Below are 14,712 nucleotides of genomic sequence, written 5' to 3'. Positions count from 1 at the left end.
TGTAACAATTATGTTCTATATGTACTATAAATATCTAGGGAGGAAAATTGGGACTACATTATGTATATGGAAAACATTAAGAAGATGACTATGTATTGCGAAGTGTTTCAATTAATAGGAATGCTTAAAAATCTTGAGAGTCTAAATCCGGGACCTACTTTTGTTTGCTTCTGGTTTTATGTAACTAATCTTTCTAAATGACACAACTTTTGTGACACCCCTAACCTCTTTACACCTTTCAACAGGCATGCAGTCCCGGTACCAAGTGTCAGCCATGGAGCAAGTGACGGAGGTGGGCGCTAACGGCGCCGTGCTCCGCATAGAGCCGGTGCGCGCGCAGCGTGATGACGCCACGTATGAGTGCGTTGCGGAAAATGGCGTTGGAGACGCCGTGACCGCTGTCGCTACGCTTACGGTGTTTGAAGGTAAGTTTACAACTAAGGACTCTTAAAATTATATGGATTTTACGTACGAGTTAAATTATATTATGAGTCAAATAAACGCTCGACCTGTTTAGATACGATTTTGACGATTTTCGACTAGGAGCACCAACTACACCGCCTATACTGCTCGAGTGCACGCAGCAAATTAGCACGCTACGGCTTCGAGGGCAACTTTCTTAACACGATCGCCTCATTCCTCAGCAACCGACAACAAAGCACAGTCGTTCGTGGCGCGAAATCGAACCTTGAACCCATAGGAGATTGTGCCGTACCCCAAGGATCGATGATGGGTAATAACCTTTTTTTAATACTAGTTAACGACATTATGACGGCGTGCTCTGAGCCTGAGTATATTATGTTTGCAGATGACACGTGCATAATATTAAATGAAGATAATTTCAACAACTTAAAAATTAAAGCCCATAAAGTAATACACAACATTGCCAAGTGGTTTTCATCTAACGGTATGCTTCTTAATATTGATAAAACAAATATTATGCACTTTCAACTTCGAAAAATTGGTATATGTCCGCTAGAAATATATGTGAACAATTTAAAACTCCCACAGGTTGAGCAAGCAAAATATCTCGGTTTTACTATTGACTCGGGACTAACTTGGACCCCCCATATAGATGCGGTAGCCGGCAGACTAGCATCGGCGTGCTTCGCCCTTTCTAGACTCGCGCCAACTCTAACGCCTCAAAATCTTAAAACGGCATACTATGGGTATTTCCACTCAATTTTGATTCAAGGTGTAGAGCTGTGGGCCACTGCAACCGAATGCAATAGACTGTTTAGACTACAAAAGCGTGCCCTTAGGATAATTTCGGGCAAGCCCAATGATTATCCAGCCCAGTCGTTATTTAAGGAACACGGGATCCTCACGCTGCCATGTGTTTATATATTAAAGGTCTGTAAATATGTGAAGGCAAATCTCGGGCTATATACAACCCGCGGGCAGAACCACGGCCGCAACACGCGTGGCGAGCATCTCCTGCTGGTCCCGCGCTGCCGACTGGCAAAGACCCGGAAGTCACTCGTTGTCATGGGTGCAAAGATTTATAACACTCTACCGAAAGAGGTCATTAACTCAACTAGTGAGGCAATATTTGAAAGTAAACTTAAGAAAATTTTAATTGGGTTAGCGTGCTACACAATAAGTGAATTTATGTTAAGGACCACTGATACCTCCAACTGAATGATGTAATCATAAACTATGTACCTAATTATACTACTAAACTAAGATATGAAAAAGTACCATTATAACTGACCAAATCTGCTAAAACTGTACCTAACGATAACAGCTAGTAATAATAATATGTTGTGATACTTATGTATATACTACTGTGTGACATGTAAAATTATTTATAATTTTATTAATAAATATCTTAATCTAATCTTAATCTTAAAAGTGCGTTATGTGTAAGGACTCTTCTAATGCCAATTCTGTCGATCGTCATTGGCTATAAACACTTTGAATGGGTATTTATTTCAACCGAAAACATACTTAATTTAGAATATAGTTTTTGGTACAAACAAGACATTAGACAAAACCGCGCGAATTAACGTTTGGGTAGTTTCACAATCTAATGACCTTTATGAGACTCATGAGCAATTAAAAAATGTGTTGCGTGATTCATATCAAATACTTAAATATGTAGGCATGATACGATCACTCGCGTTTATTACTGCACGTATAATGCACTGAGAGACGTCTAAAATAAGGCATTTCGCTTGACTACTGACGGGCTAAAGCAATGTTTACAACATTTAAACCTGAAGCAACAATTCCTCGTTTAGAATGACTGGGAGCATTATTAGATGCTTGGTTGCGTGCCTAGTACACAAGCTTTACAAGTATGAGTTAATAGATCTGACAACACAATCGTCTTGGGCTGGCATCAGATACAGCCGATTCGCTAATTATCAACTTTTCTTCAGTCAGTTAAGAAACTACAAGTTTAACCTTTTGTCTGTGATATGGATCCTGACCGAATTTTTAACAATTTTTTTTTTATTTTGTTAGAGTACAATTTTTTCTGCTCTATTTAACTCAGCCAATGTTTTGAAACTACGATTTTTACTACGGTACATAATCATCATCATATTAGCCCTTTATCGCCCAGGGCCTCTCTTCTAGTACGCCACTTGTCCCGGCCCTAAGCTACTCTCTTACACTATACACAAGTGAAAGGTTAAGACATCAAACACCAAACAAGACATTTTCCCTAGACGGAAAACAATCGATAAAACCGTTTGAGCCTCACTCCAGCTCCAGCATATGAGTGTCAATATGCACTTAGGGGCATCAATATGCAATATGCGACGCCGCTCAAAGTTTGAAAGCGCGCTTTATGTCTTTTCATATTGTTGACATTGTAGCACTGCGGCATTGATATTCAGTGTCTTAGCTTTAAGATTTTGTATAATGTTGAATGTTATAATGCGGGGACTCTTTGTAAGATTATATAAATTATTTTATCTACACATATATCATAAACCCTCTATCTTCTTCTTCCTCGCGTTGTCCCGGCATTTGCCACGGCTCATGGGAGCCTGGGGTCCGCTTGACAACTAATCCCAAGATTTGGCGTAGGCACTAGTTTTTACGAAAGCGACTGCCATCAGACCTTCCAACCCAGAGGATAAACTAGGCCTTGTTGGGATTAGTCCGGTTTCCTCACGATGTTTTCCTTCACCGAAAAGCGACTGGTAAATATCAAATGATATTTCGTACATAAGTTCCGAAAAACTCATTGGTACGAGCCGGGGTTTGAACCCGCGACCTCCGGATTGCAAGTCGCACGCTCTTACCGCTAGGCCACCAGCGCTACTCAGCAGCGCTATCATAAACCCTCTATGATGCGTTCAAAACCCGATAACCTTGCCTTGCATAAACTTCTTAGAACAGTTAGAACTAATTAAAGCGCGCGGTTGTTTTGTGCGATAAGTGCAGCGTTGAACGCATGCGTCAACGGATTGTAGGAAAAAATACAAGGCGCTTACGGCTGCGTTTACCGCGAAAAACAATATATTGTCATTAGATTACTTACTTCACTGGCTCGGTGACCCAAGCAGGATCTTGGCCTCTGACGCAAGAGAGCGCCACTCTGCCCTATTCAGCGCCACTTCACGTCAGTTGTCATCAAGGTCTGTTTTTTTTATTCCGTAGACTAAAATGACATTTCATATGTAAGACATGACATTTCTTAGTACCACATGAAATGTCATTTTAGTCTACGGAATAAATAAAAAAAACAGAATATAGATTATTTGATGTAAAATCGATGCGTTTATCGCATTAAACAATCGCGCGCTATATATCTCTATCTGTGTCTGTGAAAATGATATCATTGCATAAACATCAAATTCGATTTGATAATAACATTCAAATTTCAAAAGAAAAACAAAGGAATTTGATTTGACGTCAATTCTAATATCAGTTTAGATGACCATTCATTCGATTTTTTTTTGTTTTTTTTTTTCTTGTCCAGTTGGCAACTGATATATCGGAGGGGCGAAGATGTTCAGTAACATCTGATCAAAGCCTAGACGTCAAAATGCATGTTCAGATATTTTTGAGCACCTTGGGCGCTCCATATATGTCGATTATCCAAGACATTTCTTTTGTTTTAATTCAATCGATTCTCAATAAAAAGGATCAATTGACACCATGAAAAAACCAAGCCACTTTGTGTAACTCCGTAGTAAAGCATCCTTGATCCCGATGCAACTGAGTTACGATATCGGCCCAAGATCGTCCACAGCTACACCCATAGTCGATATCAAAGATATATACCCTTTTTATACCTTATGACAACCCAGTAAGGTGCAAAATAGTAAGTTTAGACGTCGATTCTAGCTATAAAGAACTTAAAGTAAAGGATTGCACGATAGGAGGTTTGTTCCCATTGTTAGTACGGTCGCCAAGCCGCTCCGAGGCCAGATTTAATTGACTCAGCTCGGCCTTAACCACAACCGGTATCAATGTGTTCGGACAGTTCTCCTGATCACCGTACATGCGGTAGTAAAGCGGAAAAATGGTGGAGGGGATAGTAATGACGTCACAAAGATGGCGGCCGGACCTATTCTTTTTGGCGGTGTATCTCGAAAACCACTTAACCGATTTTAATCATCGAGGTGTCAAATAATAGCTTATATTATGGAGATTATTTCCTTTTCTACAAACATTTACGTGAAACCTATAGGAAAAAAAATAATCACAAAAAACAGTTTTTTTATAAAATTATTATTTTTTATTTTGTAAAAATCTCCGTAAATATTAGCATTTCGCAAATTTAATTTAATATAAAACATATTGCTTCATTATCAAGGAATATAATGAGCCTTAAAACATACAGATCGAGTAATAAACAATGAAGCTACACTCATTTATTTGCGCATGGGTAACGATAACTGGCTTTTACCGGTCGAAACTGTGGTGACTGTTACGATACGTATTGAATGGAATTTATAGAGTATCGGTTTTAATTACTGAAATTATAATTAAAATTATAAAAACCAGACACAATAATGTTACCTTACTTCGACGTTTAGTCTCTTTTTTCGTCTTAATCATAGGTAGGTACATATTTCTTTTTACTTAAAAAATTTATACAGGGTGAACTTTTAACCACCAGTCATACTCTGCGCAGCGACTTTATAGGTCATACTTAACAATTTTTACTATGGGACCAATTCCGAAATCGCGAAAAAAAATTTGACTGTCCCATATAAAGGTGCGACCAACTTTACCAGACCAACACTTTTCCAAACTGAGCTACAGCTGTCCGATGAAGTTAAGTACTTAGGACTAACTCTCGACAATAAACTCAATTGGAACAACCACATCAACAAACGGATAGACAAGGCGGGAGTTGTCTTCTGGTAGTGCAGAAGGATGATTGGTAAGAGGTGGGGACTCAACCCGAAAATTACCCTCTGGCTCTATAAGACGATAATCCGCCCCTTACTCTGTTACGGTGCTCTGGTTTGGTGGCCAAGAACAAACCTAGGCAACGTACGAGACAAACTACAAAGACTTCAAAGGCTCGCATGCGCGGCCACCACTGGCTGCACGAGGTCTACCCCGACTGCAGCCATGGAGGTCATGCTAAACCTTCCACCGCTGCACCTACACATACAGCAAGAGGCCAGTCTCTCAGCGGTAAGGTTGCGAACCCTCAAGATATGGTCTAACATCACAGGAGCTCTTCACACAAAATGCCTGGAAAAGGTGTATGACGAATTTCCAGTGCTTAGGTCAGGCACGGACCGGATTCACAAACAAGCTATCTTCGATAAAAGGTACAAAATACAGTTATATGAGGACGACAATCATGAAGGACTCAATCCCCGGGAGCTGAGAATCTTCACTGATGGGTCCAAAACAGACAGCGGATCGGGCTCTGGAACCTTCTCAGAAGACCTGAACATGTCGATCACCACTCCGCTAGGAGCCCATAACTCGGTATTCCAAGCTGAGTGCATGGGCATCATAAACGCGGCGGCTGCCATCACTGCAAGGAAGGTAGTAGGATCCTCCATCCGCATACTCTTCGACAGTAGAGCAGTCTTAATGGCTCTAAATAGCCATATAGTTACATCCAAACTTATACACGAATGCCACGAACGACTAATGGAGGTATGTCATAATAACAAGATCACCCTACAATGGATCAAGGGACACAGTGGATCCCGAGGTAACGATGCTGCGGACGAGCTTGCCAGGCAAGGATCGAATGCGGGGGCGATTGGTCCGGAACAGATTCTTCCGATACCATTTAGCAAGGTACGCTCAATGCTGCTGGCACGTACAGGGAAACTACACACAGAACACTGGCTGAACCAGACTGGATGCAGACAGGCAAAAGAAGCCATGCCTGGCATCAACGGAAAACTCACAAGGGCGCTCCTGCAACTAGGGAAGGTCCGACTGAGTATGGTAACCAGTGTCATAACAGGTCATGGACTATTTAACAAACATCTTTTCACAACAGGTGTCACAGACAGTCCCCTGTGCCGAGGTTGCATGGAGACAGAAGAAACAGCCTCTCACGTGGTGCTGGAATGCAGCGGAGTGACTCCATACAGGGCTAAACATCTCGGATCTCCGAGAGACCTCCCCGAGGTCCTACTCAACATCAAAGGTTTGATAGGATTCCTCGAGGAGCTGGGCTGGCAGGACTAGCCCACCCCCAACATATCACGCAAAATAGGCGCAAGTCGTCGAGTTGCGGAAAAATCGCCCGAATACAATACAATACAATACAATACAAGGTGCGACCAGACCGCAGCTTAAAAAACGGTCACGATACGGAATCGCAGTGACGCGTCGTATGCGTACCGTTTTTGACGCATGCTCCCCACACCGCTGTTTAAAAATCGGTGACGGTACGGAATCGCAGTGACGTGCTTCACGCGAATCTTTTTTGTTCGCAAAACAGTTGCGTCTTTTACGTCACCGGTACGGTGTCTGCCATAAGATCTCCGTGTAATATTTTTTGCGATTTTTACGCAGTTCAATTTACGGTGCGTCAGCTTATTTTAAGCAGCGGTGTGGCGAGCATGCGTCATGGACCCGGGTACGTCCTTAAACTACGTCCAAAAGGGAGGTATGGGCATTGTGAATGTCATCTCGCTTTGTGTGGTAGGGCACAGCCAGTGGGTGTCATTCCAGATCCAAATTTTCTTGCGTGATTCGGCATTGGTCCCATAATAAAAGTTGTTCAGTATGACCTGTAAAGTCACTGCGCAGAGTATGGCTGGTGGTTAAAATTTCATCCTATACCTATATTCGACACAAGTAGTAAGTACTTACAGACCAACTATGATACACATTTTGCCTGTATAGTGATACATAGTGAATAAATTAATACCTGATTTAAAAACAAAAATAACAAATAGCATGTTATTTAATTCAGTAATCACTAATCAGTCTTAAACAATGAACATCATACTTTTAGATTAGACAACAAAATGTATATTTATACTGTGTTTCGACTTGAAAGATTTTACTGCTTTAAAACATAAGACAAACCTACCAACCAAATGTATAAAAAAAAATGTTTTTTGTGATTATTATTTTCCTATAGGTTTCACGTAAATGTTTGTAAAAAGGAAATAATCTCCATAATATAAGCTATTAGTTGACACCTCGATGAATACAATCGGTTAAGTGGTTTTCGAGATACACCGCCAAAAAGAATAGGTCCGGACGCCATCTTTGTGACATCATTACTATCCCCTCCCACCATTTTTCCGCTTTACTACCGCATGTACGGTTATCAGGAGAAACGCCCGAACACATTGATACCGATTGTGGGTAAGGCCGAGCTGAGTATAAAATTTTTAAGTAAAAAGAAATATGTACCTACCTATGATTAAGACGAAAAAAGAGACTAAACGTCGAAGTAAGGTAACATTATTGTGTCTGGTTTTTATAATTTTAATTATAATTTCAGTAATTAAAACCGATACTCTATAAATTCCATTCAATACGTATCGTAACAGTCACCACAGTTTCGACCGGTAAAAGCCAGTTATCGTTACCCATGCGCAAATAAATGAGTGTAGCTTCATTGTTTATTACTCGATCTGTATGTTTTAAGGCTCATTATATTCCTTGATAATGAAGCAATATGTTTTATATTAAACAAAATTTGCGAAATGCTAATATTTACGGAGATTTTTACAAAATAAAAAATAATAATTTTATAAAAAAACTGTTTTTTGTGATTATTTTTTTTCCTATAGGTTTCATGTAAATGTTTGTAGAAAAGGAAATAATCTCCATAATATAAGCTATTATTTGACACCTCGATGATTAAAATCGGTTAAGTGGTTTTCGAGATACACCGCCAAAAAGAATAGGTCCGGCCGCCATCTTTGTGACGTCATTACTATCCCCTCCACCATTTTTCCGCTTTACTACCGCATGTACGGTGATCAGGAGAACTGTCCGAACACATTGATACCGGTTGTGGGTAAGGCCGAGCCGAGTCAATTAAATCGTGTTTCTAGAGGGCTTTTGAGATTTGGCGACCGTACTATGTGGCTTAGCGTCACGACCCCGGTCAACACAGATCACTTAATAGACGCAGCATACAAGAATGGTCGCCATCATAATGATTTGGGTATTTTGATGTTCATTCACTTTGGTCAACATATTTAATTCTGGTGTGATATTAATGAAACAAGACGTCAATTCATGGTTCGTGATCATGCAACCAATACCTTAGACTCTTATATCTGCGCCTAAGTTATCAGACCCTTCCTCGCTTGCACTCGGGTTGCTCCCGTCATGCGGTATATATATGTATATAATAAATTAATAAATATGGGACAATCTTACACAAATTTACCTAGCCCCACATTAGTAAGCTCAATATAGATTGTGTTGTAGGTAGTAGATGAATATATATATATCTCGACAGATTGTCTCAGCAATTGCAGGATGCGCCCTAACTTCAGCTATTCGACGTGAATCGAAAAATTATGGAGTCTATCGCACACAATCTCCGCCAACCACATAAAACTGCCCCGCTGACACTATGATCCCTCGGAAAATAACTCGCGGCCGAAGACAAGCCTTTCAATAAATAAGCATTAAAACGCCCTCGGACGACGCTCGCCCGATAATGAGCCTTCTAAATTGCAACTAAAGACATCTAGTGAGGTGGCAACGGGAATGTTCCCGTGGCAAACAGGTCTACCGTCAGCCTGGCGGTAAGCGGCTATGGTTACTTGTGGACGAATAAAAGAATGATGGAAAACTCTGGTTCTTCATGCGTCCACAGCCAACGGCATGCAGGTGTACTTACCGTGCATAATTATTTTTTAAAGCTTTACTTGAGAACTGTGGTTTCAAGTTTTAAGAATAATTATAACACTTTAACTCGCGAGTTTTGTACACATATTGTAGTTGTATATGTTACCCGTTGTAATCACAAAAATTACATAATATATTATGCCCGTAATAGGTACTCCCCGTTTGACAAAAGCATCTTAACAACATTTTTTTTAATTATCACATAAACATTTTATGGTAGATGATTTCCGGGAATAATCTGACTTTAATATTAGATTACATAATGTCTTTAAATATTCTCATAATCAAATGCCAAATGTCAGCAAAAGGTCAGCTCTCTTGTAACTCCTTAAGAATATTACTTTTTACGTGTACAGATATTAAAAATTCCTCATCATTCCTTCGAGGAACGGTTACGTCACTAAACCATACTCCTGCGAAATAACACAGCGACAATTTCCTTTGTAAATGAGAAGAATTATTGTTCGTCTTAACTCCTCGATTTAGGGTTCTGCAGTCACATAATTGACGGGTAAATCGTGATAATTATGTCATATTTCAAGTCGGCGCCGCTGGTATATTTGCGGAATTACGGGAATTTGGCTCCTACACGGTGCTGTAGAGTAACTCCCATAGATTCCTCATTATGAAGCGTATTGCAATAAGAGATGCCTTCTAAGCTAGCTGTTTATAAAAGGTTTATTTTTTACGACTGAAAAAGTTGTTATAAATTATTATGAATGTTCAGTTTTACACTTGCTTAATCAATTGGGTTGATTTTGTAATTTTAGCTATAATTTAATAAACGTTTATGCCTATTTTATGATTATTTTTCATTAGTTTTTTGTTTTAATTACTGTAAGTAGGTATTTTAGGCTGTCCTTAATTTTATCTTTGGTGTTATTAATAATTTAAGTAGGCGCAGGTCGTGAACGGAGACAAAAAATGATTGCTATACTTGACGCGGCCAATGATGATCCATATGACAGTTTCTCGATTTCACTATTGGATAGACTTAATTTAAGAAATAATTGAAGTGGGTTTTTACCATATTTTTATTACTAAATTGTTACATTTCTCAATAAAAAATGTGTTAAAGTACCAAAAAAAACCCAAACACATTTGACATTGACAGTTACTTCATACAAAAATGAACTGTCATAGGGGTCATCATTGGCCGCGTCAAGTATACCAGCGTATATACTTTCCAGTAATGAGTAATGTTTACTAGTTACTGACTAGTAAACATTACTCATTTTATAGTTGACAGATATCAACACAGTCTGTAAATTTAACAGCATTGTGGATGCACCTTAAACCGCTGAATTTAGATGACATTTAGTATGAAGATAGTTTGAGCCCTGGGAAAGGACTGTCTTTATCACTCATCAAGTCATCATCATCATTTCGCGCAGACGACGTCGCGGGCAGAAGCTAGTTACCAATATTGTTGCATCTAGTGTGCAAGTGATCTATGCCAGTGTTTAAGGGGATGGCTCGTAATTAAGGTAACTTTAATGAGTTATGAATATTCATATTGAATTATCGCAATACGAATGTACGTGTTGTAATACATGAGCCTATTATAATTATCCAGCTAATTACTGCAAACAGTACGTTTAGGGTGCGTTTAGAGACTGATTTAAAGACAATTATACACTAATTATATCGCAAAAGATTTAAACGAACTATTAAATTCCATAATCTCTCAATTATGATACAAAACTAATACCTACATGTCTTACTTTTGGTGTGACTATTATTTATATTACTTAGTTCTGAACACAGTTTTATATATGACAGAGAACAACTAGAAAATACTGAATATAATATTGATATAGATATTAATAAGGCAGTTCTTAGTTTTTTGCTACCCAAAGATTGTCTGGAAGAGATCGCTTCTTAGAGATAAGACCGCATGTTGTTACCTAGCTGTAAGAGTATTTTCTGTGTATTGACAATGAAGAATATTTACTTATTTAAATAGTGCTTGTGATAAGAGCGTGCGACTTGCAATCCGGAGGTCGCGGGTTCACACCTCTGCACCAATGAGTTTTTCGGAACTAATGTACGAAATTTCATTTGAAATTTACCAGTCGCTTTTCGGTGGAGGAAAACATCGTGAGGAAACCGGGCTAATCCCAATAAGGCCTAGTTTACCCTCTGGGTTGGAAGGTCAGATCGCAGTCGCTTTCGTAAAAACTAGTGCCTACGCCAAATTTAGGTATTAGTTGCTATGCAAACCCCAGGCTCCCATGAGCCGTGGGAAAAAAAATGCCGGGACAACGCGAGGAAGATGATGACGGTTGTGTTACGGTGTTGATTCGTTTCAAGTCGTTTTGAGAATATACCCTAATTTCGGCCAGCTTCCCTTAGTAAGCTTGAAGAGGGAAAGTAATATCGAGGCAGCTTAATCTAAATGTGCTTATTCATTATTATAATGTATCACAACTTTGTCGTTTTGATAAAAAGTTCCGAGAAAAACACATTAGCATCTAACTCACGCGTAAAATCATTCATAATTTATTCGGAAACTTTACCTTCGCACGTGTCATATTAGATATTGTTATAATACTTAAATACCTTGACTTAATAGGGCTGGGCCGTCTCGAGTTTTCTGTGAAACGAAACGTTACTTTATTCAGCAAGAAACTGTTTTGGGTAACTGTTTCTAAATAACTGTTGTCGATGAGCCATTAGTACTCAGAGGTGTCGTAAAGGCCCCCTTTATTTTTCAAAAACTGATGAGAAAGTTGCATTTTATCCACAAGAGTAGTGATGGAATTTCATATAAGTTTTGAGTTGTTTCCATAAGTATGTTGGCTGGTAGATTTCATTTTTAAGTGATGATTTTAAATGATAAATATTTCATTGCGTTTACTTGATATGATATTGAGGATAGCGTTTATATTGATATTTGAGATGCAGTTTTGAAAAACTATTACAATTACAACTAATGCAATCGCAACGCGAATTGTTACTTGAAGGTGTTTTTGATGTTTCTCGGTTTCACTCGTTTATGTTGGTTAAACGTACGAATTAAATTAGGTATTATTCTCATCATCATCATCATTTAAGAGCATGGCTCTTGTCGGTGGAGTAGACGCCAGTTTTCGCGGTCATCGGCCAAGTTCTTTAGGTCCCTGTAAGACACGACATTTGCTTTTCCTTTTAGTTGTTGCGTGTAACTTGCTCGTGGTTTTCCTCTTCCTCTTCTACCTTCGATCTTGCCTTCCAAAATAGTTTTAAAGAAAGTATTAAAGAAGGATAAAGTATTAAGGAGGAAGGAAGAATAGTTTTAAAGAAGGTATTATTCTGATTACCCGAAATACTTTAAGCTCAACTAAGCCATTTAGGAATCTTCTCGTCACAAAAATTAACAGTTTCTTAGTTACCAAAGAAACAGTTATAGGAAACCGTTATAGAATAACGCTATGTTGTGTAACATCGTTGGGCTTAATATTATTACGTTGAGTTTCTGTCAGTTGTTGCCTCAAAGTTAAGGGAGATCAAATAATACACCGGGCGGCCGTCGACTTATTTTTACTGCACTTTAATATTTCAAAGCTTTTTACATGCGATACTTGGTTTTATTTAAGGCTTTTCTTCCTAAGAGGCGCGGTATGCAACGATTATTATAAAGTTGCTTTTTTATGTGACCTTTGCTACTTTTATGTTATTTCTAGTGAGGATCGCGAGCCCTTTTTATCCTTACAGGAGAAAAAAGTGTCTCAAAGCTTTGCCCCATTTGCCCCAAAATTGTTCAAAAATGATAGATATGGTGACAGGTATCATCTCCATACATTTAACGCCAAATCTCGCAAAATTGTATTGATATCGCATCTGTCAGCGTACCCTTCCCGTTTGAAAAATGCTGCAACATGACAATGCGTTCTACGTTTAAAAGTTGAGACCCAAGCATACGCAGATAAATATGAAAAATGGGTTTCCGGCTGACAGGATTCCATGATGGCGGGTTGTTTCCGGGCGGCTGTCGGATTCAGTTTGACTCATTTGACACCGCATTTGTCCGGCTTGGTCCATTAATTTATGTTAGAATCTAATATTTAGATGGCCGAAATAAATGTCATATACAAAGGAAAAATTATGTAAGTCTCCAGTGCCTAGGGCTGGAATTGGAAATTGTCATATACTTGGAAATTGCGATCCATGCTACCTAGGCCGGGTGGCCGAGCGGTTCAGGCATCTGTCGCGTAAACGGAGGATGCTGGTTCGATTATGTGAGACTTAGTCAATTTGCGTAATAATGTCCTATAATATTTATTTATGTTATTTAGCTATCGAGCATTTCGCTCATACTTGTCCATGTATTGGTGCGGGCGAGACTCGAGATAATTAAATAACATGATTCAAATATTATTTCGATATCAGTGTACATTCGAATTGGACTATCAATTACTATCCAAAACTATAAGTATAAAGGTTTCACAGAATTCCATACACTATTGAATACGCAGGCATTTATCCGTAGGCGCACTCATTAATATTACCCAGCAGACTTACAAGATACATGGAAATTGATTATTTACAAGAACATGACAAGCCAGTTATCTTTATCCACCTGAAGCCGTTAGTTGGCGAACAAGTTACCCGATACTTTTGCTTACCCTGGCAAGTTTGGCGTTGCGGTCTGTAGGTTGGTGGGTTTCGATCGGTCTACAGGCTGTTCAATTTAGATAAGGGAATGAGGATGATTTATTTATTTGTTAATCTGTGGTTCCAAGGCAGAATTTTGAGCATTCCGCGATTGTCTCACGCTGTCCCGTCTAAAGATTTGCAGGTGTAGGTTCCTTTTTCTTTGACAAAAGATCAAAAACTTGATTATTAAAATAATCGTCGCCTCAAAACACTGAACAATAAATATCAAATAGTTGGCAAAATATGTTCTTACGGTCTTCGTACTCTGCGTGGTTCCAAGTCACAATTTGAAGATGTTATTAGAGGCAGTCCAAGATAACTCTACTCATACTTGGCCGGCGACAGTGTCATTCATTTGAAACAAAAAACGTGATATAAACGACAACGTGACAAATTCATATACAGGTATGACGTTTATAGGACATTATTACACAAATTGACTAAGTCCCACAGTAAGCTCAATAAGACTTGTGTTGAGGTTACTTAGACAACGATATATATTATATAAATACTTACAAATACTTAAATACATAGAAAAACACCCATGACTCAGGAACAAGTACCCTTGCTCATCACACGAATAAATGCCCTTACCAGGATTTGAACCCGGGACCATCGGCTTCGTAGGCTGGGTCACTACCCACTAGGCCAGACCGGTCGTCAAATATGTGCACTTTCTCATTAAAAAGTCAGTGCAGCTGCAGGTAACTCTTAAACGAGCTATAGTAACAATGTAAATTTAACAGCAATTTTCTGTCATTGCAATAAAAATGATGAATTATGAATTGCGAAAAATTAAAA

At 38.9% G+C, this 14,712-nt stretch overlaps 2 protein-coding genes across 6 annotated transcripts in view; both read left to right on the top strand.

The window, feature by feature from the left end:
- The window catches only part of LOC133523806 (tyrosine-protein phosphatase Lar), a 701,140-nt gene that overhangs the window by 557,107 nt on the left and 129,321 nt on the right, over positions 1–14,712 (top strand). For all 5 annotated transcript variants that reach the window (XM_061859542.1, XM_061859541.1, XM_061859540.1 and 2 more), the window contains one exon: positions 246–425. In XM_061859542.1, coding sequence (XP_061715526.1) covers positions 246–425 — 180 coding nt within the window. The remainder of the gene's footprint in view (positions 1–245; positions 426–14,712) is intronic.
- The window catches only part of LOC133523790 (uncharacterized), a 40,453-nt gene continuing 30,485 nt past the window's right edge, over positions 4,745–14,712 (top strand). The window contains exon 1 of the mRNA XM_061859521.1: positions 4,745–7,110. Coding sequence (XP_061715505.1) covers positions 5,344–6,633 — 1,290 coding nt within the window. The 5' untranslated portion in view covers positions 4,745–5,343 and the 3' untranslated portion in view covers positions 6,634–7,110. The remainder of the gene's footprint in view (positions 7,111–14,712) is intronic.

This window comes from Cydia pomonella, chromosome 12 (genome assembly GCF_033807575.1).
Source record: "Cydia pomonella isolate Wapato2018A chromosome 12, ilCydPomo1, whole genome shotgun sequence".
NCBI lineage: Eukaryota > Metazoa > Arthropoda > Insecta > Lepidoptera > Tortricidae > Cydia > Cydia pomonella.
Note: the sequence above shows the minus strand (reverse complement) of the source record. Positions and strands in the feature narration are given on the sequence as shown.